Source organism: Papilio xuthus, unplaced genomic scaffold (assembly GCF_000836235.2).
Source record: "Papilio xuthus unplaced genomic scaffold, Pxut_1.1 DF827756.1, whole genome shotgun sequence".
Classification (NCBI taxonomy): domain Eukaryota; kingdom Metazoa; phylum Arthropoda; class Insecta; order Lepidoptera; family Papilionidae; genus Papilio; species Papilio xuthus.
In genome coordinates, this window is record NW_013530893.1 from 4,346,285 (window position 1) to 4,373,429 (window position 27,145).

At 33.4% G+C, this 27,145-nt stretch overlaps 4 protein-coding genes across 4 annotated transcripts; 3 read left to right on the forward strand and 1 right to left on the reverse strand.

The window, feature by feature from the left end:
• Positions 1–1,827: 1,827 nt before the first annotated feature.
• LOC106116197 (myrosinase 1-like) lies at positions 1,828–5,452 on the forward strand. Its single transcript, XM_013309953.1, has 6 exons — positions 1,828–1,915; positions 2,302–2,408; positions 2,849–3,519; positions 4,018–4,323; positions 4,764–5,002; positions 5,225–5,452. Exons 1-6 carry the CDS (start codon positions 1,875–1,877, stop codon positions 5,433–5,435), a joined length of 1,575 nt encoding a protein of 524 aa, XP_013165407.1. The 5' UTR covers positions 1,828–1,874; the 3' UTR covers positions 5,436–5,452.
• A 2,008-nt stretch (positions 5,453–7,460) lies between these two features.
• On the forward strand, positions 7,461–11,988 carry LOC106116152 (myrosinase 1-like). Its single transcript, XM_013309896.1, has 6 exons — positions 7,461–7,551; positions 7,726–7,835; positions 8,554–9,224; positions 9,703–10,008; positions 10,894–11,132; positions 11,609–11,988. The coding sequence occupies exons 1-6, from the start codon at positions 7,514–7,516 to the stop codon at positions 11,817–11,819; spliced, it is 1,575 nt and encodes a 524-aa protein (XP_013165350.1). The 5' UTR covers positions 7,461–7,513; the 3' UTR covers positions 11,820–11,988.
• Positions 11,989–13,527: 1,539 nt separating this feature from the next.
• Vha55 (V-type proton ATPase subunit Vha55) lies at positions 13,528–20,436 on the forward strand. The gene is given in 11 exon segments (NM_001311923.1): positions 13,528–13,622; positions 14,995–15,113; positions 15,704–15,833; positions 16,072–16,203; positions 16,482–16,606; positions 17,002–17,232; positions 17,574–17,676; positions 17,954–18,108; positions 18,465–18,602; positions 19,035–19,163; positions 19,592–20,436. Coding segments are annotated over 11 exon segments (1,485 nt in total). The 5' UTR covers positions 13,528–13,537; the 3' UTR covers positions 19,730–20,436.
• Positions 20,437–20,819: 383 nt separating this feature from the next.
• LOC106116389 (Protein phosphatase PP2A regulatory subunit A) lies at positions 20,820–25,566 on the reverse strand. The gene is made up of 6 exons (XM_013310210.1): positions 25,185–25,566; positions 24,367–24,601; positions 23,025–23,211; positions 22,547–22,701; positions 22,207–22,324; positions 20,820–21,949 (listed from the first exon to the last, which is right to left on the reverse strand). Exons 1-6 carry the CDS (start codon positions 25,408–25,410, stop codon positions 21,098–21,100), a joined length of 1,773 nt encoding a protein of 590 aa, XP_013165664.1. The 5' UTR covers positions 25,411–25,566; the 3' UTR covers positions 20,820–21,097.
• Positions 25,567–27,145: the final 1,579 nt, after the last annotated feature.

The following is a 27,145-nucleotide window of genomic DNA, read 5'->3' on the forward strand; positions in this document are numbered from 1 at the left end:
GTTGAATACTTCTATTTTATATTTGAGAATCAAATATTTAAATAATCTTTTGGATCGTAATACAAATCATTAATGTTGTTATATTAAATAAACAAAAGTGTTATTGACTTATAGCATAGACTAAATAACGTTTTAGGTTAAGGAATTACAGAATATATGAAATGGCTTACACAATGTTATGTAATTCTTTGTCCACAGTATATAAAACGGTATTAAAGATTATGACTGTTATTATATAATAACAATTGGAAGTGAGATTAGATAAAGATCGGTTTAATTTCTGACTCTAAACATATGCAAATATGCGTATATCTAAAGCAGAGTTCTTAATTAACGTTTTTTTTTACCTTTTCTTATATATGCAAACATTTAATGTATTCTATAATTTGCCGATAAATTCCCTAAGGCGTCACTTTTTCTATATTGTTTAAAAATTAGGTCTATGATTTACTCCCACAACAATATCATTTTACTTTACCTGTCAATTTTCTTGAAACAACTTTAATGTGGAATATATCGTAATGACTGCATTGTGTGATGTTTTGTCTGATGAGTGTGCGTGTCTGAGGCTTAATTTTGATCCTGCCTTCCTTACCTATTTTTGTATGGAAGGGATGGCATTGGTAGGATTTGGTGGAGGATGGAAACGCAAAGAAAGTGGAAATATCCTCTTACTGTATGTTGCCTTCAAAATCGAGGAAAGGTAGTCAAAGCATCTGCAATTGCGGATATCTATGGGCAACGGTTACTTTGCTATTTTAACGATTTTAGATGGACGCTTGCTCGTTTACCACCCATAAAAAACCCAAGGATAATCAACATCTATATAATTTTACAATATATTTTAAATTAAATTCGAGTTGTTATTGCTTGTTTTTAGCGAGTTGAAAACGTTATAAAGATTATATTAAAATATTGTCTATACGATAATGATAAACATAGGGCTGTTATCAATTTATAACTGGCTTATTTGCTTAGAGAGGTCCAGTTTGACCTTATGGACAAATGTGGGTTGACGGGTAACAAATAAATAGCTCACAAGTTGAAGAATAAATGTACATCAGGCCTTCACCGCAACTTGTAAAAATTTGAAAGTGGTCTACTAAAAAAGTTTAGGATTATTTGCGTTACATACGTTGTTCTTAGGACAGAATGATTAGGGAAGAAACAAATACTTTACATGGGTTTCCCCTGTCTAAAAACGTGTAGATAAACATAGTTATTGTCATCCCTTTTATTATCGACACATCTGTCATCTTTCGAATAGACAACGATATTTTTTTATATTGAATAAGCGAACGTTTGACCACCATCCCACCTGCTGTTAAGTGATAGCTAGATATGTTTTTAATATGGCAGTTTAAACTAATAGTTTGAAAAACATCATCATGTGAAAATAATAAAACCAAATCAACAACAAAAATCAAAATGTGGTGCCAAAAAAAATTGATGTTTTAAAAAATTGTTGTGTCCATCAAGTAATTTAATATCATCATCATCAGCAGCAGCAGCTCACTATACGTCCTAAGTTAAAGGTGATTAGGCCATAATCAACTACGCTGGCCAAGTGCGGGTTGGTTGACTTCACATGTATATTTTAACTTCTTCTCAGATATATGCAGGTTGCATCACGATGTTTTCCTTCACCGTAAGAACGTCGGATAATTGTACTACCCCTGATCCACCGATGCTCTAATTTTAATATATCTGACCTAATTTTTTTATAAAAAAAGGAATTATTACTAGTTTTGCCAGCCCTAATTAATAAATCCCCCACACAAAGGTTTTAACGCTATTTAGATAACAACAGCAAAATATGTATAAATGCGAATCTATAAACTGTATTCTTAAATTAAGTCAAAATCGCTTTAAAAATGAAACGTGCTAAATTAGGTAAAATTTTAACATTATTTTGGTGAGTAAATTTACTCGTAATTTCACAATTTTTTTTATCTCTTGAAGTCCCTAAATTTTCCGTTCACTCCGGATAAAATACTATCCAAAACCTTAACATCCCTTTATCATAGACAAAACTGCATATTACAGAATACAGATTATAAAACTATTTATTCCAATCCGTGTGTTTTATGTTTGTACTACTTGTATTTTTTTTATGTTAGCAGCGAGATTTTTCAGTTTTTCCTACTTAGACCCCTTTTTCATTAAAAAATTTTTAGTTATTTAGTAAAAACGGTGTGCTAATAAAATAAGGATCGTAAAGTTATAGGATAAAGTGGTTATCACTTATCAAGTTGTCTATGGGTAAGAGGTTGAATTAAAATATTATTTTTTAATTTTCAGGTTTCTCGGTCTAGCAACGTGTGCTAATGTGAAGACTTTCCCCAGAGATTTTGAATTTGGCGCTGCGACCTCTTCTTATCAAATAGAAGGCGCTTGGAATGAGGATGGTGAGATTCAATATTACTCCTTACTAATGTTATAAATTCTTGATGAAATTTGGCATAGTAGTAATCAACATAGTCTGAAAGAAGAAAGTATTATATATTTTTTAATTTAGCGCGGACTGTGTCCTGAGTTAGGTATGCATAAATGTAGTGTTGTTTGTCTCGAGCGTACACGTCGTTCGTACATGCCGGAATGGGGCGACGTCAGTCGATGTCAGACCTTTGGACCGGCAGCACGTGTCGGTACGTGAACGAGCCAAATGTAACGCAACGAATGCTACAATGAGCAAAAGCTAGTATGGGTCATACCGTTATAATGATCTGAAATTTATAAAAAAAATTACATTACGCAAATGATATTATGACCATTTGCCACCAAATTCAATACTACATACTTTACAAGACTCAAGCTGTAATATCAATTGTTTTTATCATTGTTTCAGGCAAAGGTTGGTCAATGTGGGATCATCTGGTCCGTACCGACCCAGAATTTATATTCGACAACACGACCGGTGATATCGCTGCAAACTCTTACTATTTATACAAACGAGATGTTGAAATGCTTAAAGAACTGGGGGTCGATAATTATCGGTTCTCCATATCCTGGCCGAGGATATTACCTTACGGCCGACCAGATTATGTTAACGCTTATGGAATTGCGTATTACAATGCTTTGATAGACGAGTTACTAGCTAATGGTATAACTCCATTCGTAACGATATACCATTGGGAATTGCCTCAGAATTTGAACGAACAAGGAGGTTGGTTGAATGGGGAAATAGTGGATTGGTTTGCAGACTACGCGAGGGTGTTGTACGAGAATTTTGGTGATAGAGTTAAGCATTGGATGACCATAAATGAGCCACATATACATTGTTATTTCGGTTATGGTACAGCACATCATGCGCCTAGAATCTTTTCACCAGGGATTGGTTATTACGAATGTGGAAGGAATATTTTATTAGCCAATGCTAAAGCATATCGTCTCTATGATACTGAATTCCGAAGTTCCCAGGGAGGTGAAGTTGGTTTTGTGGTCAGTATGGAATGGGCGATACCAGAAACGAATTCACAAGATGACCTTGAAGCTGTGCAAGACTTTATGGCATTTAACGTAAGTTGTAAAGATAACATATTTTATTGTTTATATTTTGACGTTATTGGCAAATAAACACGTTACATTGTCTGTATAAATTTATTTTTTAATCTTTTTGTTTTTTACCTTTAGCATGGTGAAAGAGTTTTTATTTAAAAATAACAAAAACGCTCTAGAAACGTCTTTTGAGTACAGGACTAACCTATAAATGTATTCCAAAAATCTTCCTAATATTATAAATGTTAATATTTAGATGGATGGATGTTTGTTAGAAATTACCTTTTAACGGCTTAACAGATTTCGATGAAATTTACTACAAGTATAGAACATAGTTCAGAATAACACATAGACTATTTATTAAGTTTTTTTTTAATTCCTCAAGGACGAAGACACGGGCAAAAGCTAGTTGACATTTAAAAAATTCAAACCAATGTATTTTAGCCAAACCTTTTAAAAATCACTTAATTTAAAACATATATATCGTAACAATTAAGAGACGTATTATATTCTTTTCAGATTGGTCAATACATGGACCCGATATTTTCAGAAAAAGGCAACTATCCTCAGCGTATGATAGACAGGGTCCAAGCCGCAAGTCTTAACCAAGGTCTCAATGCATCAAGACTCCGTCCGTTTACAGACGAGGAGATAGAATTTTTGAGAGGAACCGCAGATTTCTTAGGATTGAATCATTATACAAGCAGAATTGTTTATAGAAATGAATCGCTTATAGGAAGATATCATATACCTTCTAGTCATGATGATGCGTATTATGGAGAATACACGGATCCGTCGTGGCCTTTTGATACTGGATTTGTTTACGTAAGCCATTTGTTATCTTCTTACGCTGATCTGCATATTAATGGATAGGTGGTACGCTTGAAAAGGAAAGCTTCCTTTCGAATTAATGTTGAAATTACTGTCCGCTTGATCTAGTTCGATCTTCGTCACTATCAATTTTGGCACAAAACATCACGGCTTATAACCTAACAAAAAGTACGTTTCAGATGTGTCAGACAACAATGAATAAGTTGGAGACGCCATAACCTATAGTTTCGTTAATTGTTTCGTTTTAAATTAAGTTAATAAAAAAAATCGATATTTGATTTTTTTTAGGTTATTTTGTGAAAATTGTCAGGTGAAATTAAGTAATAATGTTATTATATATATGCAAGGAAATGTGTTTAACCAGAAATATTTTGGATTTTACGATTTTTGGCATAAAATGTATTTTGTTTATGGCTTATTGTTTTATTTTGCAGGAATATGCTCCTGGTTTCTACAACTTGATGGTCTATATTAAGAACACGTATAATAATCCAAAGATTTACATAACAGAGAATGGTTGTTCCACATCAACGGGGCGTAATGATAACCAAAGAGTACAATATTATAGGAACTATTTAAATGCCTTGCTTGACGCTTTAGCCGAGGGCGTCAATGTCAAAGGATACTTTGCTTGGAGTTTAATGGATAATTTTGAATGGAGTTTCGGTTATACGTAAGTAAAATCAAAGGATTAAATTCCCTTTAAGCTTAGGATATCTTATAGTCTTGTTAAGATATATAATTTACCAAGTATGTTGCTTCGACCAGCCTGTGAGCTGAGTGCATTCTGACGGTCAGAGTGAATTTTCAGGATTTCTTGTTGTGAACGAAAATAACAAACATTTTAGTAGGTGATATTGTCAGCAAAAACTACTTAATTATGTTTTTTTTTCAGGTTAAGATTTGGTATTTATGAAATTGATATGGATGATCCAGAAAGGACGAGACATCCTAAAAAATCAGCGTTAGTTTATAAAGAAATAATTAGTAGCAGGGTTATAGATTACAATTATAATCCAGTCCCCTATACGCTATCAAGTGCTTTCAGAAGAGATGCGTCGGTATTAATAATTTTACTACTGGCAACATTAAAATATTTTGTTTAAATTTAAAAAGAATGTAAATATAGTTAAGTTTATAAATAGTATAATAATATGGATAACTGTTATTTATTTTGTAAGTTATAATAAAAAGTTAAAATAAAACTCTTATCTTACGCAATTGAAAACCTCTAAATACTAACTGTGGATAACGAGTGCTGTGAACACTGATCTCCATTAAATGGACAGGCTATAAGCAGTGGTATTTTGTGCCTATTTGATTTGCGCCATTTTGGCGTTGACGGCTACGATTGGTAGAGTGGTGAGAATTCGAACGAACCACAGAGATAGAATTAACTGCCAGGAACATGAACGAGAGAGTTGAAATAGGAAAAAGCACACAGATTGTTTTGTCTGTTTTTTCATAGAGAATTTGAAAGAGACAACAGTAAAATTTTCGGATTTGCATCCTTGACCTTCGATACGTCTCCGAATTGTTTGATTGACGTTCATTTAAAGATACCATTTGTTATCGTAACCTTATCGTTTAACATATCTATGTAGTTAAATTAATTCAACAAGATAGCTAACACCCGGTTTCCAAAGAATGGTCTGTATAATGATCAATGATATTTAGATTAACAGGTTAGACGGACAGAATAAAATATCAAAAACTAGGTGAAGCCCGCGACTATGTTCTACATCTATGCGAAATTTCAGCATGATCCGTGCAGTCGTTCTGAAGATACCTTCAAACAAATATCCATCTAAACATTCGCATTTATAATATTAGTAAGAAGTAAGATAAGTAAGGTAACATTTAGACATTCCAATTGTATTTATCTGTATATAAGCTTAGTATAATTTATTAGGTTATTAAAATATTTATGATTAATTTCGTCATGACATTTTTTTTTTACTTTTTGGTGCATTTTGTTTGACAACTCTTTTTTATCATCTCTTTTTTAATGTACAATAGTGTACAAGGAATTTTAAATAAATTGTATATAATTGAGCTATAATCTAAAATATTTGATATTCGGGAAATACGTTAATTAATTGCTAATCTCAATTGATAATATTTTTATCAAGTCTGTGATTGACACGTGATACACTCAAATGATTAGTATCACGCCAAATATAGATTTGGTAAAAGTTGTCCAGAAATGTTAATATCCAGGAATGGCACATGAACTCAATTACTTCCTTTGCGTCGGCTCTACAGATGCAATACTACGAACACATTGAAGACAGGTGTCAAATGGAAGTAATTCCGCGTACAGTCTGATGAGTGTGCGTGCTGAAGGCCTTAAGTTAGTCCTCTTTCCCTTCCCATCCTTCTTTTGGGAAGGGAAAGGGAAGTGGATACGGCGTAGGAGGGAACGCATAGGAAGGGATATCCTTTTTTTGTGCGTCCCTTGTTGGTTAATTGAAGGTGGACCAACGCATCTGCAATTGTGGATGTCTCTGGACAGCTGTTGCTTCGCTATCTCGGCGAATTCAGATAACTGCTTGCTCGTTTGCCATCATTATAATATAAAAAAAGTCGCCTAGTTCCGGTTATAACTAATTGGTGGCCGATTAAGGAAAAGTTGATCTGATTTTAAAATTGGTAAAATTTTTCAATGGAGCGATAAAAAATATTAATAAACCAATTATCAATACGACGAAAGACGAAGGATTTTAATAGATAGTGATTTTTAGGGTTGCCAACTAAACATTTCTTAAAAATATAGAAATTTTATGGATGTACAAAAATATGTCACCTTTGTGTTAAGACGTATGCAGTTTTGATTTTTTCATAGAGTATAAAATCTGCTAGTCAAGCCCTTTCATTTGATGCCCATATTGGGAGGAGATAGAATAGTTTTTTAAATTAATATAAATGTAAAAAAAAAGAAACTAATAATATAATATATAAATACAAATAATGACCATTAATTTAAGATCGTCAATTGTTCCTTTTTCCTTGTTCCAGTAGCAATTTAATTAATAAAATATAATAAAAAAATACGAGTGTCACCCCTAATTCAAAATTGATTACGAATATGTAGCTATTGTGAGTTTATTTCGATAATAGAACTAGGATATAAAAGGTCTTCCTTTAAAAGAAATGGGCCAAACGGTTTTTAAACTTAGTAAAAATGGAACAGCCTTTATATGTTATAGTTTTCTTTTCTTTGTAAGTTCAAAACAAAATCATATTTTTTTAATGATTGGAAATTGTATAAATGAACTAATTTAAATCATATTTTAGAACATTGCATACGTTAATTAAAAGTGTTAATAAATTACATTAATTTGAACGTTATTTTTGAATCTGTGGTTTAACTTTTATTTTATTTTTATTCTATAGGTTGCTAGGTTTAACAAGATGTGCAGGAAACATAAAAACTTTTCCATCAGACTTTGAATTTGGAGCAGCAACGTCTTCATATCAAATAGAAGGAGCTTGGAATGTTGATGGTAAGTTTATAACTTTTTATACTTATATTTCCTCTTTAAGAAATATAAGTAGATTTTTAATTAATTTACTAATATTCCTTGTACCATTTCGACAAAGCTGTATCATGTGCTAGGACATGGTTCACGACAGTAATCGAATTCGGGATTCGAACCCCCGACCGCTTGATCGGAAATCCGTACCCTTAACCATTAGGCTATTGACGATAACCTTTTCTTGTGTCCCGGCAATTTTTTTACTTCAAGGTTTACGAGCAGGTTGTCAAATTAACAATCTCATCAAATGTAGTGGAAACCTTCAATTATTGAAGGTTTTCACTACTATTAAGATATAAGTAATTCAAGGTCAAATTGTATTAAAAATGTGTTTAATAGAGGAAGTTTGAAAGTAACGCCAGTGATCGAGAAATTTAGGAGTAAAACATTAGCGTGGTTTGGACATGTTATGAGAAGGGATGATGATGATATAAGCAAAAAAGTAATGAGATTGAATGTGGATGGCGACAAGGGTAGGGGAAGACCAAAAAAAGTATGGAATGACTGTGTGAAAGAGGATATGCGTAAGAAGGGGGTAGACTCGGATATGACGGCTGATAGAGATGTATGGAAGAGTAGTACATACTGTGCCGACCCTCGATAGGGATAAGGGCAGGTTGATGATGATGATGAAGTAATTCAAGGCCAAATTCATTGATTTAACAATAGTATGAAATTATTCCAGGTAAAGGATGGTCCATGTGGGATCATCTCGTTCGTACCACACCACAGCGCATCGAGGATATGACAAACGGGGATACAGCAGCGAAATCTTACTACTTATATAAAAGAGATGTTCAAATGCTTAAAGAACTGGGGGTCAAGAACTACCGGTTCTCTATATCCTGGCCGAGGATATTACCTTACGGCCGACCAGATTACGTGAACCCTTACGGTGTTGCGTATTACAATGCTTTGATAGACGAGTTAATAGCGAATGGTATAACTCCATTTGTGACGATGTACCATTGGGAATTGCCTCAGAATTTAAACGAACAAGGAGGTTGGTTGAACGATGAAGTGGTTAACTGGTTCGGTGATTATTCCAGAGTTTTGTTTCAAAATTTCGGTGATAGAGTGAAACATTGGATGACTATTAATGAGGCTCACGTTCATTGTTATTTGGGTTATGAGATTGCGTTCCATGCGCCCCAGATATCTGTACCAGGCGTCGCATACTACGAATGTAGTAGGAACATACTTCTAGCTCATGCTAGGGCTTATCGTATTTATGAAGCTGAATTTAAAAGCACGCAAAGAGGAGAAATCGGTTTTGTAACGAGTATGGAGTGGGGTGTTGCTGAAAGCAATTCCACAAATGTTAAAGACGCTCTAGAAAATTTTCAGGCTCTCAATGTAAGTATGATATAGATAGTTAATAGTGGAACAATATTTTATGAACAACTAATGCACTCTGTTAATTTGAAAACGATTATTTTTCTGTCAAACTTTGATCAAGATAAGCCAAAATAATTTGACAAACGTAAAATTTCTTGGAAAACGACTACCTTTTGGTAGAATGGCTACAAAGGTAGAGAAAGAGCTGAGAAAGCGTGGATTATATTGTAAAAAGTGGACAAGGGAGTGAATTCCGTGTCATATACCTACGTAGTTTTAGACATTATTAATTAGAATCCTTTGTCGTGAATGGTGCGCTTTCCTTACAAAGTCAAGTGTCAAAATGATTAGTGAGGGTACATAAACGTCGACATTTTAGTAAGGTTAGTGCTGCGCTAGTACAGCGGCACAGTGTCGGATTTTCTTTCTAACAGTTGTTAAAAGTACAGGATGATGTTAAAATCTGTGATTTTTTTTCAATGTTTTTTTCTTTCAGATCGGTCAACACATGAACCCGATATTCTCAGAAAGTGGTAACTTTCCTCAGAAATTGATCGATCTTGTTAATTCATCGAGTATAAGACAAGGTTTGAACGAATCACGATTACGTCCGTTCACTCAGGAACAGATCGAATCGATCAGAGGATCTGCAGATTTCTTAGGATTGAATCATTATACGAGTAGAATTATTTATAGAAATGAATCTCTGAATGGTACTTTCACGGTACCTTCGATCCACCATGATACATTTTACGGAGACTATCCTCATCCATCTTGGTTCTTCCACGGTGGATATGTTTATGTAAGTTTAATTTTTAAAATATTTTTAATTACGCAGGTTTATAGATGGAAAGTAACTAATGTTTTATAGATTTTGGTCACAAAAACGACCAAAATCTATAAAACATTTCGTCATCATCATCTCTGTGACCTCATCATCTTTGACAAAACTGACATAAAAATAACGGGGATATTTGTCTCAGACATTATTATAAACCAAAGGACTAACTTGAGTAGTCCCTTATGTCAGGAATTAATTGTAGTGTGGCAGGAAACTCGACTAAGATATTAGCAACAGCAATATTAGAAAAAAGGTTTAACTCTTTGCATTTATTTAATAATTAATTTTGAAACCGGGAAAATTTGTGGCCAGTATTCAATGGATTTTTACAAAAGAATAATACATGATATAATAAATCAAATAGACAAGATTAATTACATAGATTTTAGTGTTGAAAGCGTCAATATTTAGTTTTATCTTCTATCAATATGATAATACGTATTACCGGTGATAAAAATGGGAACAATTTTTTTTTTAATCTAAGAAGACATCAATGATAATATTAAAGACGATTTATCTATACAGCCAAAATTCAATATTCATTAAACATTACGCAGTTCATTAAATAATTACATACGTAGATGATATAATAAAATATTATAGCCAACCTTGAGAAATATAAAAATCGTCGCCATATTAACTAGAAGTTAGAACATTTTTTTTTGCGCACATGAAAAAATCAAAGTTGCTTGTTGGTTAGGTTTATTTTTTAATTTAAGAGATTAATTTGAATATTTTAAACAAAAATAATATCTATTCTCTTATTGTATTTTAAATTAATAATCCTAAGAATTGTTTTTTTTTATTTCCTAGCTACATTTTTGTATGATAAATTCTTTTTTGTAGGAATATCCTCGTGGATTCTACGATTTATTAATTCATTTGAAAGATAACTACAATATTCCTAAGATTTACATCACAGAGAACGGTGCTCCGTCTCTCAGAGGTCTCAATGACACCCATAGAGTACGATATTATAGGGAATATTTGAGCGCGATGATTGATGCCATTGATCAAGGTGTCAACGTCAGAGGTCACTTCGCTTGGAGTCTAATGGATAACTTTGAATGGACGTCAGGGTACACGTAAGTACTGTTAAAATGTCAAATCCGTTGAACCGTTTTCAAACAAGCATCGATACATCCAAACTTTTGCATTTATAATATTAGTAAGATTTTTAAACAATAAAATTGATTGCTATTGATAAATTGGTTAAATTCGAACAATTTAAAATGATCGCGGATGAAAGTGCTTCAAGGTCAAATTGATTTCGATGGTTTATCTCTGAATCATATAATAATTAATTATTTGTTTAATCTTTATCAATAAATCTCATTACAATCTAAAATAATACATCTCGTATTACAATTTCTAAAATAACTTAGCTACAGCGGCTATTTTATCAATTTTTTACATTTTGTATTAACATATCGATTCAAGCTTGAAAACTCGTGTCGATTTTTGTCTCTACAATCAAAAGATGTGCTATTCAAACTTTATGGCTGCCATAAAGTTTGAATTTTGTAATACTTTTGTTGATAGTGTTTTGTTTTATTTCCAGCGTAAGATTCGGTATCTACGATGTTGACATGGAGGATCCGGAAAGGAAAAGAACGCCGAAGAAGTCTGCTTTAGTATACAAAGAAATGGCAAGAAGTAGAATTATCGATTACGATTATGATGTCGACCCTTACGCGCCCTCTGCTGCTTCCGGTAGAAATGTGTCGATATTTATAACTTTATTTCTGGCTACACTGAAAGTTTTAGTGTAAATTTTATCCAAAAGGTCTTTTTTGGTAATTGCATGCCATTTAATCGCACAATTTTTTCACAATAAGTCATGTCAAACTTGGTGAAAATTAAACCCAGTGCCCAATGGCCGCAGTCGAACAAAGATGTAGGAACCATATAGAAATTAAGAACTAGATGTATAAGAATATTAAAAAATATTGATACATTTGATTTATTTGTTTTACTTTTTTAAAATATATATGAATGGATTTTGAGAACGAGTATTTTATTAGAAATAAGGGTGTGCATTCCGATATGACGATGGATAAAGATGTATGGAAGATTAATACATACTGTGCCGAATCTTCGTAAGGAGAAGGGCAAGTGATGATGATCATTAAAATGGTTTTCTACAATAAAAAAAAAATAACTATGCTGAAAAAAAAATTATATTAAAATGCGAGAAAATCGTTGCTTGGAATTCAAGGTCATACATTACAAATCATTATTCATTGCTAATACAATTAAATAAAGAGCGTCGGTGGCCCAGGGGTCAAGCACGTGACTTGCAATCTGCAGGTCCTGGGTTCGAAACCCGCCATGTACCAATGTATTTTTCGATTTCCGAGCTACATAGGTAGTGAAGAAAAACATCGTGATGCACCGTGCACATATATGAGAAGAAATTCAAAGATATGTGTGAAGTCAACCAACCCGCACTTGGCCAGCGTGGTTGACTATGGTCTAATCACCCTTAACTAAGGGTAGGCTCCGAGCCCCTCGGTGGAGACGTATAGTGAGGTGATGATGATGTTGACATTAAATAATCGTAACAAACTTATCTTACTTTCAGTAGGGAAAAGAATTAAGTTTGTATAATAATTATAGTTTTCTTGCGCCTGTAAAAATCATTACAGCAATTTTATGCGACTGTTGTTTGGGACTTAAATTGGAAAATTAAAAATAAATTTTGGAGGTGGATTGTTTTAGTAAAATTTTAATTGTTATCAATTACAATTAGAATTTTAAATGCACGTTATTTTATATGTTTTTCATCTATGAAAATTATTATATTAGTATTGATTAAAAAAAATTATTCGTCAGAGTCTGGTACATCTATAAACTGATATTTTATTAATTTGGGATAACAAACGGGGTTTAATATGAAATTCTTCTGAAGTTATTTATCGTTGTCAATAATGCTTTTATATTATTTTTTTTTATTATCTGTCCGTGACCCAATAAGAGTTGCCCAGTGCTGTGAAATTTATTTTTTACTAAAAATCTATAATAATGTTGAGGAACTAGATTTTTAAACAAACAAACAAATTCGCCTTGCATTTGTTTCTTCTAATTTTTCCTGTCTCATCATATTATTTTGTTCTTTGTTACAAGAAAGGTACCTAGAAAGATGAGATTACAAAATAAAGTTATTTTAAAAAAACTTTCTCAACAATCTCTCAGAAATTTCTTTTTTTTCATTTATGCCATGTATCATAAAATCTTATAATATTATATTAAATTATGATTTTCTGGCAAAAAACTAAACTTAAACAAAAATTGAAATTAAATAAGACCAATTTTTTAAATTCTACCTTTTGGTAATATTTTTTGTAGCATGTAGCAACATACGCCTTGTGATGGGTCACGTGACGGCACGTGAAAGGCCATAGACAATACATCCATTCGTCAGTTTTCGGGCGAGAAGGCAGCGCAGTTTGGTGTTTCACTGAGCGGACTGCCAAAAGAAAACTGAAACATGGCAAAAACCATCTCCGTTAACCAGGCTGCCAAGGAGCATGCCCTTGCTGTATCCCGTGACTTCATATCGCAGCCCCGTCTCAGTGAGTATTCGATTTAGGGAATCCATTTTTGTGTCCATTAGCTCGATACAACTGGGTTGTCAAATTATTGATTTTGCTCACAAGAGTAATGACTTGGTTTCGGTTTCTTCTATTATTTGCTTTAAAAACTTAGATTTATCGCTTAATACTCGAATTAAATTAACGAAGTATGTAAATGACCACTTTCAGCACTTTTTCGGGAAAATTATGTAGCCTTGATACGCTTATCATTAGTTATACTTTACATCATTTTCGGGACTAATCAATGGTCCGAAACCGAATTAAATACTTTTAAATCAATTTTTGTTACGCAATTCTATATGATTCTAATTTGAAGATTGGGGTGTTCCTTTTTGGATATTTATTCCATTGAACCTGTACATGGGTTTATTAGTAGTTCATTAAAGATTTTAAGACCTAATAGAAAACACAAGTAAAATAGGTTTTATAGTTAAAGAATAAAATTGGAATGTTAAGTAATAAAATGGGTACATGCCCATTAGGATTTTCACACTTTGATCAGCTGACTGTTTCAAAACTGTCTATGGTTTATCAACTTTTTTTTTATTTTCTAAGTGAAAAAGGCTTTAATTATTAGGATAATAAAATGAAAGTGGAAATAAGAAATTGTTTTTAAACTTTGAACAAATTTAGTGTCATGTGATCTAAATTATATGAGTTTTAAAGCTTGGTTTTAATTTAAATGTTGATTTTGCTTATTTGTACAGATTTAAGTTAAAATTATTAAGATACACAGTTAAAAATATATAAAACCTATTTAAATTTCTTTAAAAAACTAACTTATTAGTTTCCATCATATTTCTAATTAGAAACTGGCAAATATGTAGAATATAAAATTTTAAGGTGATGAAAGATCTAAAGATGAAAATCTTATATGAAATAAATACTGGAAATATAGTGATAAGATAGTAGTCAGATAAATTTCAGAAACTACAAATATCAAATAAAACCTCAGCAAGTTCTTTTGTATTATTGAACATTATTTAAAATTAATTTAGCTGTATTTGAAATTAGAATAGTTTTATTCAACTTGCATTGTTTGGGTCAAATAGTAAATTAGCCCTACATGCCTGTATAGAACAAAATTAATACACTTTAGTATTTATATCTTAAATTATGTTACTAAATCTGCTAAAAATGTAGTAAAACTTAAATGATCCTGATATATATATGTTATATACCCCTCTATACATGTTATTCTCTCCTGTCCCACTGGGTTACCTGGAAGAGATTGCTTATAGCGATAAGGCCCTTGCTACGATAGTTATTAGTCATGTTTTTATATACTGTATTAGCATTAAGCTTTAATAAATAAATAATATATTACAATGTAACATTTGTTATAACCCAGCTTACAAGACGGTGTCAGGTGTAAACGGCCCCCTGGTCATCCTTGATGAAGTCAAATTCCCCAAGTTCTCAGAGATTGTCCAGCTCAAACTTGCTGATGGAACACTCCGATCTGGACAGGTATGTTAACTTCTAAATTAACTTAACTACAGAGCTTGTTAAAAAAAATCTTACTTTTCTGGCAACAATTTGTACATTATACAGATTTTGCCAATTAATTTCAAATTAAAATTGACACATATATTTTATCTATCAAAATATATTGCTTGTTTGTTACTTTACATTCCATATTTTGTTTGCTTCTTTGTTTGCACAAGGAGTAAATAAATTACACAAATTATTTTATTTTAATAAAATTAGTGTATCTGTGGGGCTAGACAAAGTGCATTGGCTACAAAGCGATTACATAACGAACTTCAAAAATGTATAGAACTTAACAATAAGTTGCGTCTTAAAATAAGATCACGTGTTTGTCGCGCGTCTGCTATATTTTTGAAGTTCGTTATGATATTGCTTTGTACCAAATGCACTTTGTCTAACCCCACTGTCATGCTAGTCTCGGCAGAGGCATTGTGGTGTCCTCATACATATTATTTAAGATAACTTTATTAACTATTTTTGACGTAACTATGAAATTAAGCTGCATAAATTAATATTATCTTAAATTTCGAAGGATTATGAACAAAAGTCAAAGTAACTTGTGTTCTCAGGTACTTGAGGTCAGCGGCTCTAAAGCCGTTGTGCAAGTGTTCGAGGGTACATCGGGTATTGACGCTAAAAACACTCTCTGCGAGTTCACAGGCGATATCCTGCGTACACCCGTCTCTGAAGACATGTTGGGTATGTAACTATAGACTTTGTAAATTATAATTCCGAACATTACAAATATAGGTATAAAATAGGGATGTTATAGAGAAGGTAAAGTTTGAAAATTGCCGGGAAAAAAAATCTACAGAAAACAATGGACTACTTTTTAGTAAAGTATACAGTTGGTATTTGAATATTTAAAATATGTATACATGTGGTATTTTCTTTTATAATACAAAATACTTGTAAATATTAATTATTTGACTATCAGGTCGTGTGTTCAACGGCTCGGGTAAGCCAATTGACAAAGGTCCTCCAATCCTGGCTGAGGACTTCTTGGATATCCAGGGTCAGCCCATCAACCCCTGGTCACGTATCTACCCCGAGGAGATGATTCAGACAGGTTTGTTATACATATATATAGCTGTAAAGATATTTATTTTTATTTTTAAAATATCATTTTCTTTTACAAGAATTTTATTAGAGTACATTTTTAAGTTTAAAATGGACAGCACTACATACAGATAGGATTGTCAAAAATTGCACAATTTTTAAACAATAATTTGCATATTTGGAAAATATTAGAGGACACAGCAAAATAGAAATTAGCGCCCTCTTGTAGTATTTCTGTGTCTTAATATTGTTTTAGAATAAAATTAGCTAATCTCGATAACATGGTAGGTATCTCCGCTATCGACGTGATGAACTCAATCGCCCGAGGTCAGAAGATCCCCATCTTCTCAGCTGCTGGTCTGCCTCACAACGAGATTGCCGCCCAGATCTGTCGACAGGCCGGTCTGGTCAAGGTAAATATATATATTTTTTAATATTAGCAATTTTTTGTTAATTTACTAATATTTCTCGTACCATTCCAAGTAAGCTCTTTGCTTGTGTTAGGATATGGTTTACGACAATAGTCGAATGGCGAGAATCGAACCCTGGACCTCATGATCGGAAACCCTACACTTAACCATTAGGCGGTTGGCACTTCATTATACACAAGAATTAAATTACATTCTTCTAGGTTGTTTTAAAAATTTATTGCCTACGTTAATAATTAATATTAAATTGACGTTTTCTTGAAATACCTTAATTTTTTTAACATGTTTTCATTGTTCGGTTTCTTCAAAAGAGAGTGATTTTGATAATAGATTCTATAAGTCGAGTTACGATAGTTTTTTTCATATAATTTTTTCTTTAGGTGCCGGGCAAATCTGTGTTGGACGACCATGAGGACAACTTTGCCATTGTGTTTGCTGCTATGGGTGTCAACATGGAGACAGCCAGATTCTTCAAGCAGGACTTTGAAGAGAACGGCTCTATGGAGAACGTGTGCTTGTTCTTGAACCTCGCCAATGACCCCACTATTGAGAGAATCATTACTCCACGTCTGGCGTTGACCGCTGCTGAGTTCTTGGCTTACCAATGCGAGGTGAGTGACCTTTTGACTTATTTTAAACCTTAGTTTTTTTTAATTTACGATATGTTAAATTATTCAAATCTTACTAATAGAAATGCGAATGTCTGGATGGATAGATGTATGTTTGAAGGTATCTACAGAATAGCTGCATGGATCTCGCGGAAATTTGGTACAGATGTAGAACATAGTCTGTAAGAACAAATAGGCTAATTAAGTTATTTTTTATATGGTGTGGACGGAGTCGCGGGCGACAGCTAGTGATATATGAAGGGGTTAAACACTCATGTTTATACTTTAGTGAATAAATGTTTTATATGAATGATTGAATAGTAATTGAATATTGTTTGTCGTAGAAACACGTGTTGGTTATCTTAACCGACATGTCTTCGTACGCTGAGGCTCTGCGTGAGGTGTCTGCTGCCCGTGAGGAGGTGCCCGGACGACGTGGTTTCCCAGGTCATTATTTATACCTTTATCATTGTATACTAATTTTTACATTCATTTATGTAAAATTAAGACTCATAGAAAGTTGTTTGAAGTTTTTGTTACTTTTGAAATAACTTTTTTAATCTACACTGTATACTTGTATACTTGTATCTTATGGTGTCCTAACTGCATCTAAGTTGTATAATGTTGTTTCTACATTGTATACATGTTGCATCTAGGCTGTATACTTTACATCTATGTTGTATACAATTGTACCTATATTGTAAACGATTTGTATTGTCTCCAGGTTACATGTACACCGATTTGGCGACCATCTACGAGCGCGCTGGTCGTGTTGAAGGTCGCAATGGCTCCATCACTCAGATTCCCATCTTGACGATGCCTAACGATGACATCACGCATCCAATTCCCGATTTGACGGGTTATATTACTGAGGGACAGGTTAGTTAGAAAATAAAAATAATCTTACTAATATTATAAATGCGAAAGTTTGGATGGATGGATGTTAGAAGGTATCTCCAGAACGGCTTAACAGATGTCAGTGAAATTTGGCATGCATGTAGAACTTAGTATAAAAGAGCAAAACATAGGCTAATACTTTTTTTTTATTTCCGCTTGGATCTAGTTAACTGTCTAGCTAGTCTATGTATAAAAAAACTTAAAAACGTCTAAATTGATTTGGCTAAAAAGTGGGCAGTTAACTTAGAACCAGATGTATTTACGTTAACCCATTTCATTTTTTTTAATTCCTTGCAGACAGAATCGCGGGCTAAAGCTATTAATATATATATTTTTAGATCTACGTGGACCGTCAGCTGCACAACAGACAGATCTATCCTCCGGTGAACGTACTGCCGTCTCTGTCCCGTCTGATGAAGTCCGCCATTGGTGAGGGCATGACCCGCAAAGATCACTCTGATGTCTCCAACCAGCTGGTTAGTATACAATGCATATTTAACACATTTTCAAGGTTTAATTTTTAAATATTTAATTAGAAAAAAACAAGACGGCTGAGAAGAAAAGAAGTCGTCAATTTTTTTATTATATTAGGTTGCATTTAAAAATAATCTAACTCCATTCTTTGAAAGCAACCTAATACCTATATAAAAAACATTATATACAACGAAATGTAACAAATTATAATCAGTTATAAAAAAGGGTCTTAACAGACAGACGGACGGCAACAAAGTGATCCTATGAGGGTTCCGTTTTTTCCTTTCGAAGTATGGAACTTTAAAAAAAAACTGTAAAAACCTAAAAATAAAAATCTTACATGTTAACAAATAGTTCCCATATATCTAATTTAACTTAAGAAATAACATGGTTCTAAAAATGTAACTTGTTATAATATAATAATTTGTCCATAGTACGCTTGCTACGCCATCGGTAAGGACGTGCAGGCGATGAAGGCTGTGGTGGGTGAGGAGGCGCTGACTCCTGATGATCTGCTCTACCTCGAGTTCCTCACCAAGTTTGAGAAGAACTTCATCACACAGGTAATATTGTTACATTGATTTATATCTATAAGATAGCCTTAAGTTCTAGACTGAAAAAAGACTTAAAATCTAACTAAAAAGAATTCCATTTGGACTGAGAAATGTATTCAAAATTAACGGTCAACTTTCTAATATTTACTGTAGGAAGAAAAATGTCAATAATGCAACTATTCTGATAAATAAGAATAAAGAATCTATGTTATTGCATTTTGTTCTCTTGATATGTCAAAAAAATAAAATTTTCTGCTAGGAATAATTTGTCAATCACGAAAAATATCATTTATCGTGGTTTGCTGAGACGATATCTGTTTATAACATATTGTTATCTTTATTTTATTAGAGATGAAAGACAGAGATGACTATGTTGGTGTCAGAAACCCACGGTTATTTATGTATTTTGATTGATTGTATTATAATGTTTACCTCAGGGCAACTACGAGAACCGCACTGTGTTCGAGTCGCTGGACATCGGCTGGCAGCTGCTGCGTATCTTCCCCAAGGAGATGTTGAAGCGTATCCCTGCATCCACTCTCGCAGAGTTCTACCCGCGTGACTCCCGCCACTAGGCTCCACAATACCCTGTTACCGCGATCCCACTTCACCTCTCTACGGTTAGTTAATCTATGGTCCGCATTATATGTCTATTTATTCTATGACCAAGATTGACATGTGTCAAAATTTTTTGTCTATGGTCAGCTGTCAAATTGTTCGTTCTTCCCGCGTTTTATATTGGGAGATTTATATCGGATTGGAATGTCGGATCGCGTAAATCTTGTAAGATAAAATAAACTGTTTATTAAATAGTAAGTTGTTAATAGATTTATTGTAATGTATTATCTATATTATGATCAAGTTGCAAAATTATAACAATAGTGTTGCTATGTTGATTTATAGTTGTCTATGGCTAGACTCAGCCAGTGTGTGTTGTTACAGTTTAAAAAAATATTTCCGTCTCTGTATATATATTTTTCCCGATATTAAGAGATGAATTAATAAAAAATATATATAAAGTGACATTATTTTTTTTTCGCTGGTGCTTCAGACATGTATACTCTGTGCACAAAATTGTTGCAATTAAAAGTAGATGTTGCCATTTACGTCCGCATGTGATATTTAACTTCTAAAGTTATTTATGTATATAGAATTCAGTTTCATCGCCGGGTAACACTTTGTTACATTCCAAAATTATTTTCCAGCTGCAACGACTCAGTGACTCCTGTTGTATTATGTTACTGATGTATTGAATGGAAATAAAGTGTATAGAAGTTTAAAATCGTCTTATTACTTACTTCCTTTCCCTCATTATTACAATGGAAACACGCCTGCATTGCCAGAATACGCTAAATCCAGTATATATCTTACTAATATTATAAATGTGAATGTATAGATGGATGTTAGAAAGTATCTCCAGAACGGCTGTATGGATCTCGCTGAAATTTGGCATACATGTAGAACAAAGTGTATAGCTCGCTTGTTCGACCACACAGAACACCGACTTGAAGTGGAAGAAATTCCGCCTAGTCTGATGAGTTCGTCCCGTAAGCCACATTTTAGTCCTCTTTCCCTTCCCACCCTTTTTTGTATAAGGTTGCATGGGAAGGGAAAATATAATTAAGTTTGAAATAAAAAGGTAAATGTAATAAAAAGCAATTTGTTGTTTATCATTTATTATAATAAATTTGTTTCAGTTTCACATGGAGTGCAGATTAAATGCCATCTATAATGAACTTACAAACATAATCGTGACAAATTAATTACATAATCTGTAATTTATAAATTAAAAAGATATGAATTACAGATTATGTAACAGAGTAATCAGCCGAATACACTGGAATGAAATCCCTAAGACACAGAACCTTTTGTACATTGACTAATTAGATTTTTTATAAATGTTTCCGAGATTAAATATTAACTAGAAAGATGAGTACTAAAATCTAGCCAGCGATTCCGGCGATCGCTTCAGATGCAAAGTATTTGACGTCCACATCCGGATCTACGTTCAATTTCTCCAAAACAGGCTTCACTTGCGGCTGAATGACAGCTGGGTCGAGGTATGGCGCCATTTTCTGCAGTGTCTTAGCAACATTGAATCTTACGTTGGCAACATTGTCATCGGCCATAGACAAAACGGTCGGCAAAAGAACTCTGGTAGTGATATCTTTGCCACAAACTTCAGACAAAACATTGATACAGAATAAATAAGTCATTCGGTGAAGATAATTCTGTTCTCTGGACATGGCCATTACTTTTGGGATGACATTTGTCTCAGCCCAGGTCGCTCCGTACTGTTCAACTAACTTCTTCAAATTGAGTGTTGCAGCTTCACGGATTGCATACACATGATCAATAAGCCAAGACATGCAGAGTCCTGTCAGTTTCTCATCAAAGAACTCCTGGCCTAATTGCCCGGCTAGTAATGGCATGTGTTCAATAATTGCAAGACGGACTCTCCACTTTGTGTCTTCAGCCAGTTCTACGATAGCTGGAAGTAAAGATTGCACCAACTGTTGGATTCCAATCACTTCGTTGACACATTCCAAGTTTGAGATGATGTTTAGTCGGACTTCAGGGCATTCATCTTTGAGTTGTGTGAGGAATAGAGGCAGGAGGTATTCAATAGTATTGTGCCTGCCGACAATGGGACTCAGTCCCATGATGACTGAGGCCAGAGCAGACTTGACATGCTGGTTGGGATCGCAGACTAAATCTTTGATTTGCGGCAAGATCATTGTCATTATGATGTGCTCTTGGTGAGCTTTATCCAGATTCATGCAGAAGTCTTTAACCTGAAATAAAATTACAGCTTTTAAAGGAACGAAGAACACTACAGTTTCTAACTTAATAAGAGTAAATTAAATTTTTTAACACACTAACAGCCAAGAACAAGTCAATGGGCACAAGCCGAGTGATTTTGATGCTACAATGTCAAAGCATCAGCAACTAATAATGCTCAAATAGGTTCAATGTCTGTCAAAAACGTGACTGGTATTTAAAGAGTTAAGGTTTTTAGATTATCAAATATTTTAAGACCATGTATACTGACTTTGCCTGCAGCGGCAGCCCTGACTTCAGCTTCTGTGTCTTTCAGCAGAGCTTGGAATATCTGCGCAAGGTCAGAACGCGCCAGCTCCGGACCTACAGCTTGTTGCAGCTCTACAAACCTGGGAAATAAATATTTGATTAATTTATATATTCAAACAGTATTGTTTTTCATTCAGTGTTAAATGTTCTACATGGAACTTGTATAACTTATTGTGGGTTTCTGACATCAAAATCTATGTATAAAATATATCGTCATCCCCGTCTCATCTTTGGCAAAACAGAGATAATAATGTTTTAAACAGAGATTTTGGTCTCAAAAACCCACGGTTAATGTTACTAACTTGTCGGCAACCATGTAGCGCACTCTCCAGGATGTGTCTCCAGCGCGGGCACGCACGGTGGGCATCACCAGTTGCTCCATATCTTCAGGCGGCAGCAGAGCTGCTACAGTGGCGCAGGCTTCAGCTGCCAGTAGACGCACTGAGTCTTGTTCATCCTGGCAGTATTGAAAGTTTACTTACATTATAATAATTTTTTACTACATACATACAAGTTTACCTAAGTTTATTACACTGACTGATTTTAGCTCACTTTTTAATTTTTTTTTCGCTTTATTGCGCAATATTTTGAAATAGTTAAGTTCAATGAACTTGCTAAAATAGTAGATCTACAAAGTAAGCATTAGACGCACAATTCTTCATAATTTTTACAAGAAAAATCTTAAAAAGGACACTCTTTTATACACTTAACATTTAGGATACAAATATTAAACAATTCTAGTCTAGTCATAACACATATTAATACTATTTATGTACTCACCTGTGCTAAATACACAAACATAGGGATAAGATCACTTTTCACGTACTCCACTTCAACAACTCGGGCAAACTCGCCCAGCTTGTAGGCAGCAGCGCGGCGTACCATGGGCGTATCATCCTGGCACAGAGAGCGGAAGTGCTGGCGCAGTTCTGCCTTGACTGGTGCCGAGACGCGAGTATAACACACACTGTGGTAACAAGTCATAAATTAAACACATGAACTTCGTTGTTTTTGTGTGTTTCTTCCAGACTATGTTCTACATCCATGCCAAATTTTGTTTAGATCTGCTGAGGTGTTCCGGAGACACTTTCAGACAAACATCCATCCAAAAAATTTGGATTTACAATTAAGATGACATATACAACAAGGTTTCTTTGTCTTTATCATACAGAATATATGTATTATCATCAGGTCACTATACATCCCCACTGATGGGCTCGGAGCCTACTAAGTTAGGTGACTAGGACATAGTCAACACAGGCCTAGTGCTGATTGACTTGACACATATCTTTCAATCTCTTCTTAGAAATATGCAGGATGTATCACTATGTTTTCTGTTGAATATGTATATACTATGCTCCAAATAGTAACAAAAATTATAAACAAAGGATACATTGTATATTTTAGTTGCTATTCTTGTTATATCAAAATATTTGTTGGTAAATTAATTATTTTTTATCCAATTCATTATCAATTAAATCCCACATTAAACTATAAAATGAGTGTTGATTGCAGAATGTTATTCAAAGTGGACACGGGTTGCAAGTGCCTAACTGTTTCATCTTGCAAGAGACAAAATAAAATTTGGAGAACTGATTACCAACCTTTGTTAGTCAAAGAGTCACCTCAAGAAGAAGATTAACTATATATGTAATGAAAATATGAAATCTTATATTTATTTCTTAGAGTTGAATAAAATAATTATGTTTGTTGTTATGTTTAGGTATTGTACAGAGTTAGAAAAACAATTTAGTAAATCATTACTGCTTCTAATAAGCATTTTACAAACAATCTACATGAGACAATAAGCTTGTTTATGTTGAGAAACAAACAAGTAGGATGATTGTGTTTTAGATTTGATTAACCATAGATAATATAAATGTCAAGAAATTCAATGAAAAGATATAAAGTTACAAAACTTTGCAACTTGTATTATAAGAATTTCAAAACCAGAAATTCATAAATATAATATACTTCTAAACTTATTTACTTGGCATTTACATAATCAAGTTTCATTCACAAGCATATTTTTATTTCTTTATAATAGTTTAAGAACAGTTTATATATACATATTATCTTTCATTATCGGACATCCACTTTAAGAATGATATCACCAACATACCTGAACAGTCCACATGCCGAGGCTCTAGAAGTAAACCAGTCCCCACCAGCTAAACGTTGCACTAATGGTACAAAGTGCTGCTCCAAAGCTTGAGGAGTGTGATGCGCTGCAACCGCACGCAGTGAGGCTACCGCCTTATCTCTGACCACTGTCTCTTCTACAGTAGCTAGAGACTCCAATGGAGGCAGTAGGCAGTGGGCAAATTCGCCTCCTCCGACAAGATTGATGAAATTACCTATGTATGGACATAGTTGATGTATTAACTAATATAATTTGCATTATAAAATAATCTTGTCAATCAAAATTAAAACATTGAATAATTTTGCATTAAAATAATATAACAACTGGTTTACATTATGCCAGTACAGTCGTAAAATCACCACTGGCATACAACTAGTATAATGTAAACACTAACTGGTACATGTGAGTCAAAACAGACAATTGCCAGACATTATGAACAAACAATAAATTAATATAAAGAGACCTAAAGTTAGTTAAAATTAATATATATTATTAGTATTTCCAAATTGATGGTTTAATAAAAATGCATTTATTGTATAATATATTAATTTCTTTATAACACGATGAGTAATTTGCTTGTTTGAATGTAGAAATTGTTAAAGCAATTAGTGACTAATAAAAGATAAGCAGGAATACAAAAGGAAAATTGTTAGAGAGGGATAAAGCCAATAATCCTGTTTAGTGGAAGAATTCAAAGCTTATTTATTATTTTCAAATTGTTCTGAGATTTTATTATGAAATAAACTAGAATATAAAGGTTTCTGGTAAAAGTACAAATTACTGTTTGTGCAACTTACCGAGTTGTTCGGCCAAAGCCAAGAGCACTTCATCTTCGTCATAAATGGTATCAGTGAGGAAAGGTATCAGTTCAGAACGTGTGCGTTCAACTCCGAGGGCCAAAGCAATGGTCGACAATTTCTTGATGGAGTTCAATCTTAGTTGTACGTCCTCGTTTTTAAGTTCGTCTATCAACACCGCAATGGGGTACAATGACTCATCCGTCCCGGAATCGCTTGCTGCCATTTTCTCTGCAGTCTATCACTTGTTTCAATAAATTCGACTGCAGCACTGGTAATAAGCCTGCACACCTTGATTTACGACGTTATTTTTATAAAAATCTTTCGCGTTTGAAAGCAAAATGGCAGCAGCTTGTCTATGACAGACAAGCGAAAAACTTATTGAAGACCCATAGACTACATTATGGTTTTACTTTTTTTAAAATCGATAATGTCTTTATATTCACAAAAAGAGAAATTCTACCAGGCAAGCGAAACTTTTGAAATCTGTGCTACAAATTGAACGCAAACGGAGATCATCTTGAAAATTGTGTATATCTCACTCATAACTTTCTCTATAATTTTTGGGCTGTTTTAAAAAAAATCCATAGTGCATATGAATAAATTGTGCTAGCAATATTATGAACGTCTACGTTGCTACCAACCTAAAAAAAAAAATCAATCTGTCAGTTTCCTTTTTGACGGGGGTAAAAAAGACAAGGCTGTATGGCTTAGTTCCTTTGCCTGCTCTTTCGAGTGAATAATAAAAACAACAACAACAACCTTTTTGACGTTTGAAAGTATTATTCGAGGGAAAACAATTTTGGAAAAATAAAACAATTTCGTTAATTGCAACTTTATTTAATCTTCTGACTAAAGCGAACATATTTCAACAACGCAACATAGTGCTCATTGCTTTCGTAATAATACCATTATTGTTTAGTTCACCAACAAAATACCCCAACTTTGATAAATGCTTATTTGTTCCAGTTTGTTTATTTGATAGATCATATTTTCTGATAGAACTGGAGTAGTAGTGCCACTCTCGTCGGGAGAAATAGAATAACACTGGAAAGAGATTAGCTCCTATCTGTTGGTAAAATATTTAGAAAATTGCTAACAAGACAATATGCATTGAAGCAAAACAAATCGTCATCATCAAGCTCACTATACGGACACACTATACTCCACTGAGGAGCTCGGAGCCTACCCTCAAGAATGCGACTAGGTCTTATTCAACAACGCAGAGCCAGTGAGGGTTGGTTGACTTCACACATATCTTTGAATTTCTATGCAGTTGTATGCAATTTGTAATTACAGTAAGAATATCGGATGGATGTTATCAAGAAATTCGAAGAACGCATTACTATATAGCGGAGATTGTACCTGGATATGTAAAATATGATCCGGTCAAGCGCCAACTGCACTGCCGACGCTCCAAATAGTCCCCTAATCCAAACTTTTCCTATCAAATCATTGCAAATGTAAAAGTCATGTTAAATATAATGTAATGTAAAAATAGAATACAATATTTAAGTTTTACTTCTCAAATAAATTCATAAAATTATCATGAACCTAAAGATTCCGCATATTAACTCTTTTGTTATTACTATTCTCCATAGATGTGTAACCTATAGATTACTTAACAAGAAAAATAATGAGCTTAGGAGGCATCATTTTGGGGTAAAGTACCTGTGTTGAAATTTAAATTACTTGTAAGAAAATTGTATACAATCTCTGTTTATTTTTTATTACTTAGTTCAAAAAAGGTTTAGGTTTTATTATAAGTTGTAATATTTGTAAAATCCAAATTCAATAAATTAATTTTGTTTCATATTTTTCACTAAATGGTATTTTTTTTTCTTTTGTACTTGATACTTAATTCCCTATATTTTATTATATTTTTATTTTCTATACACTGCATTTCCCAATTTCGAGAAAATCTTGTTATGCTAGTGTATATTTTATATTAAAGTCTAATA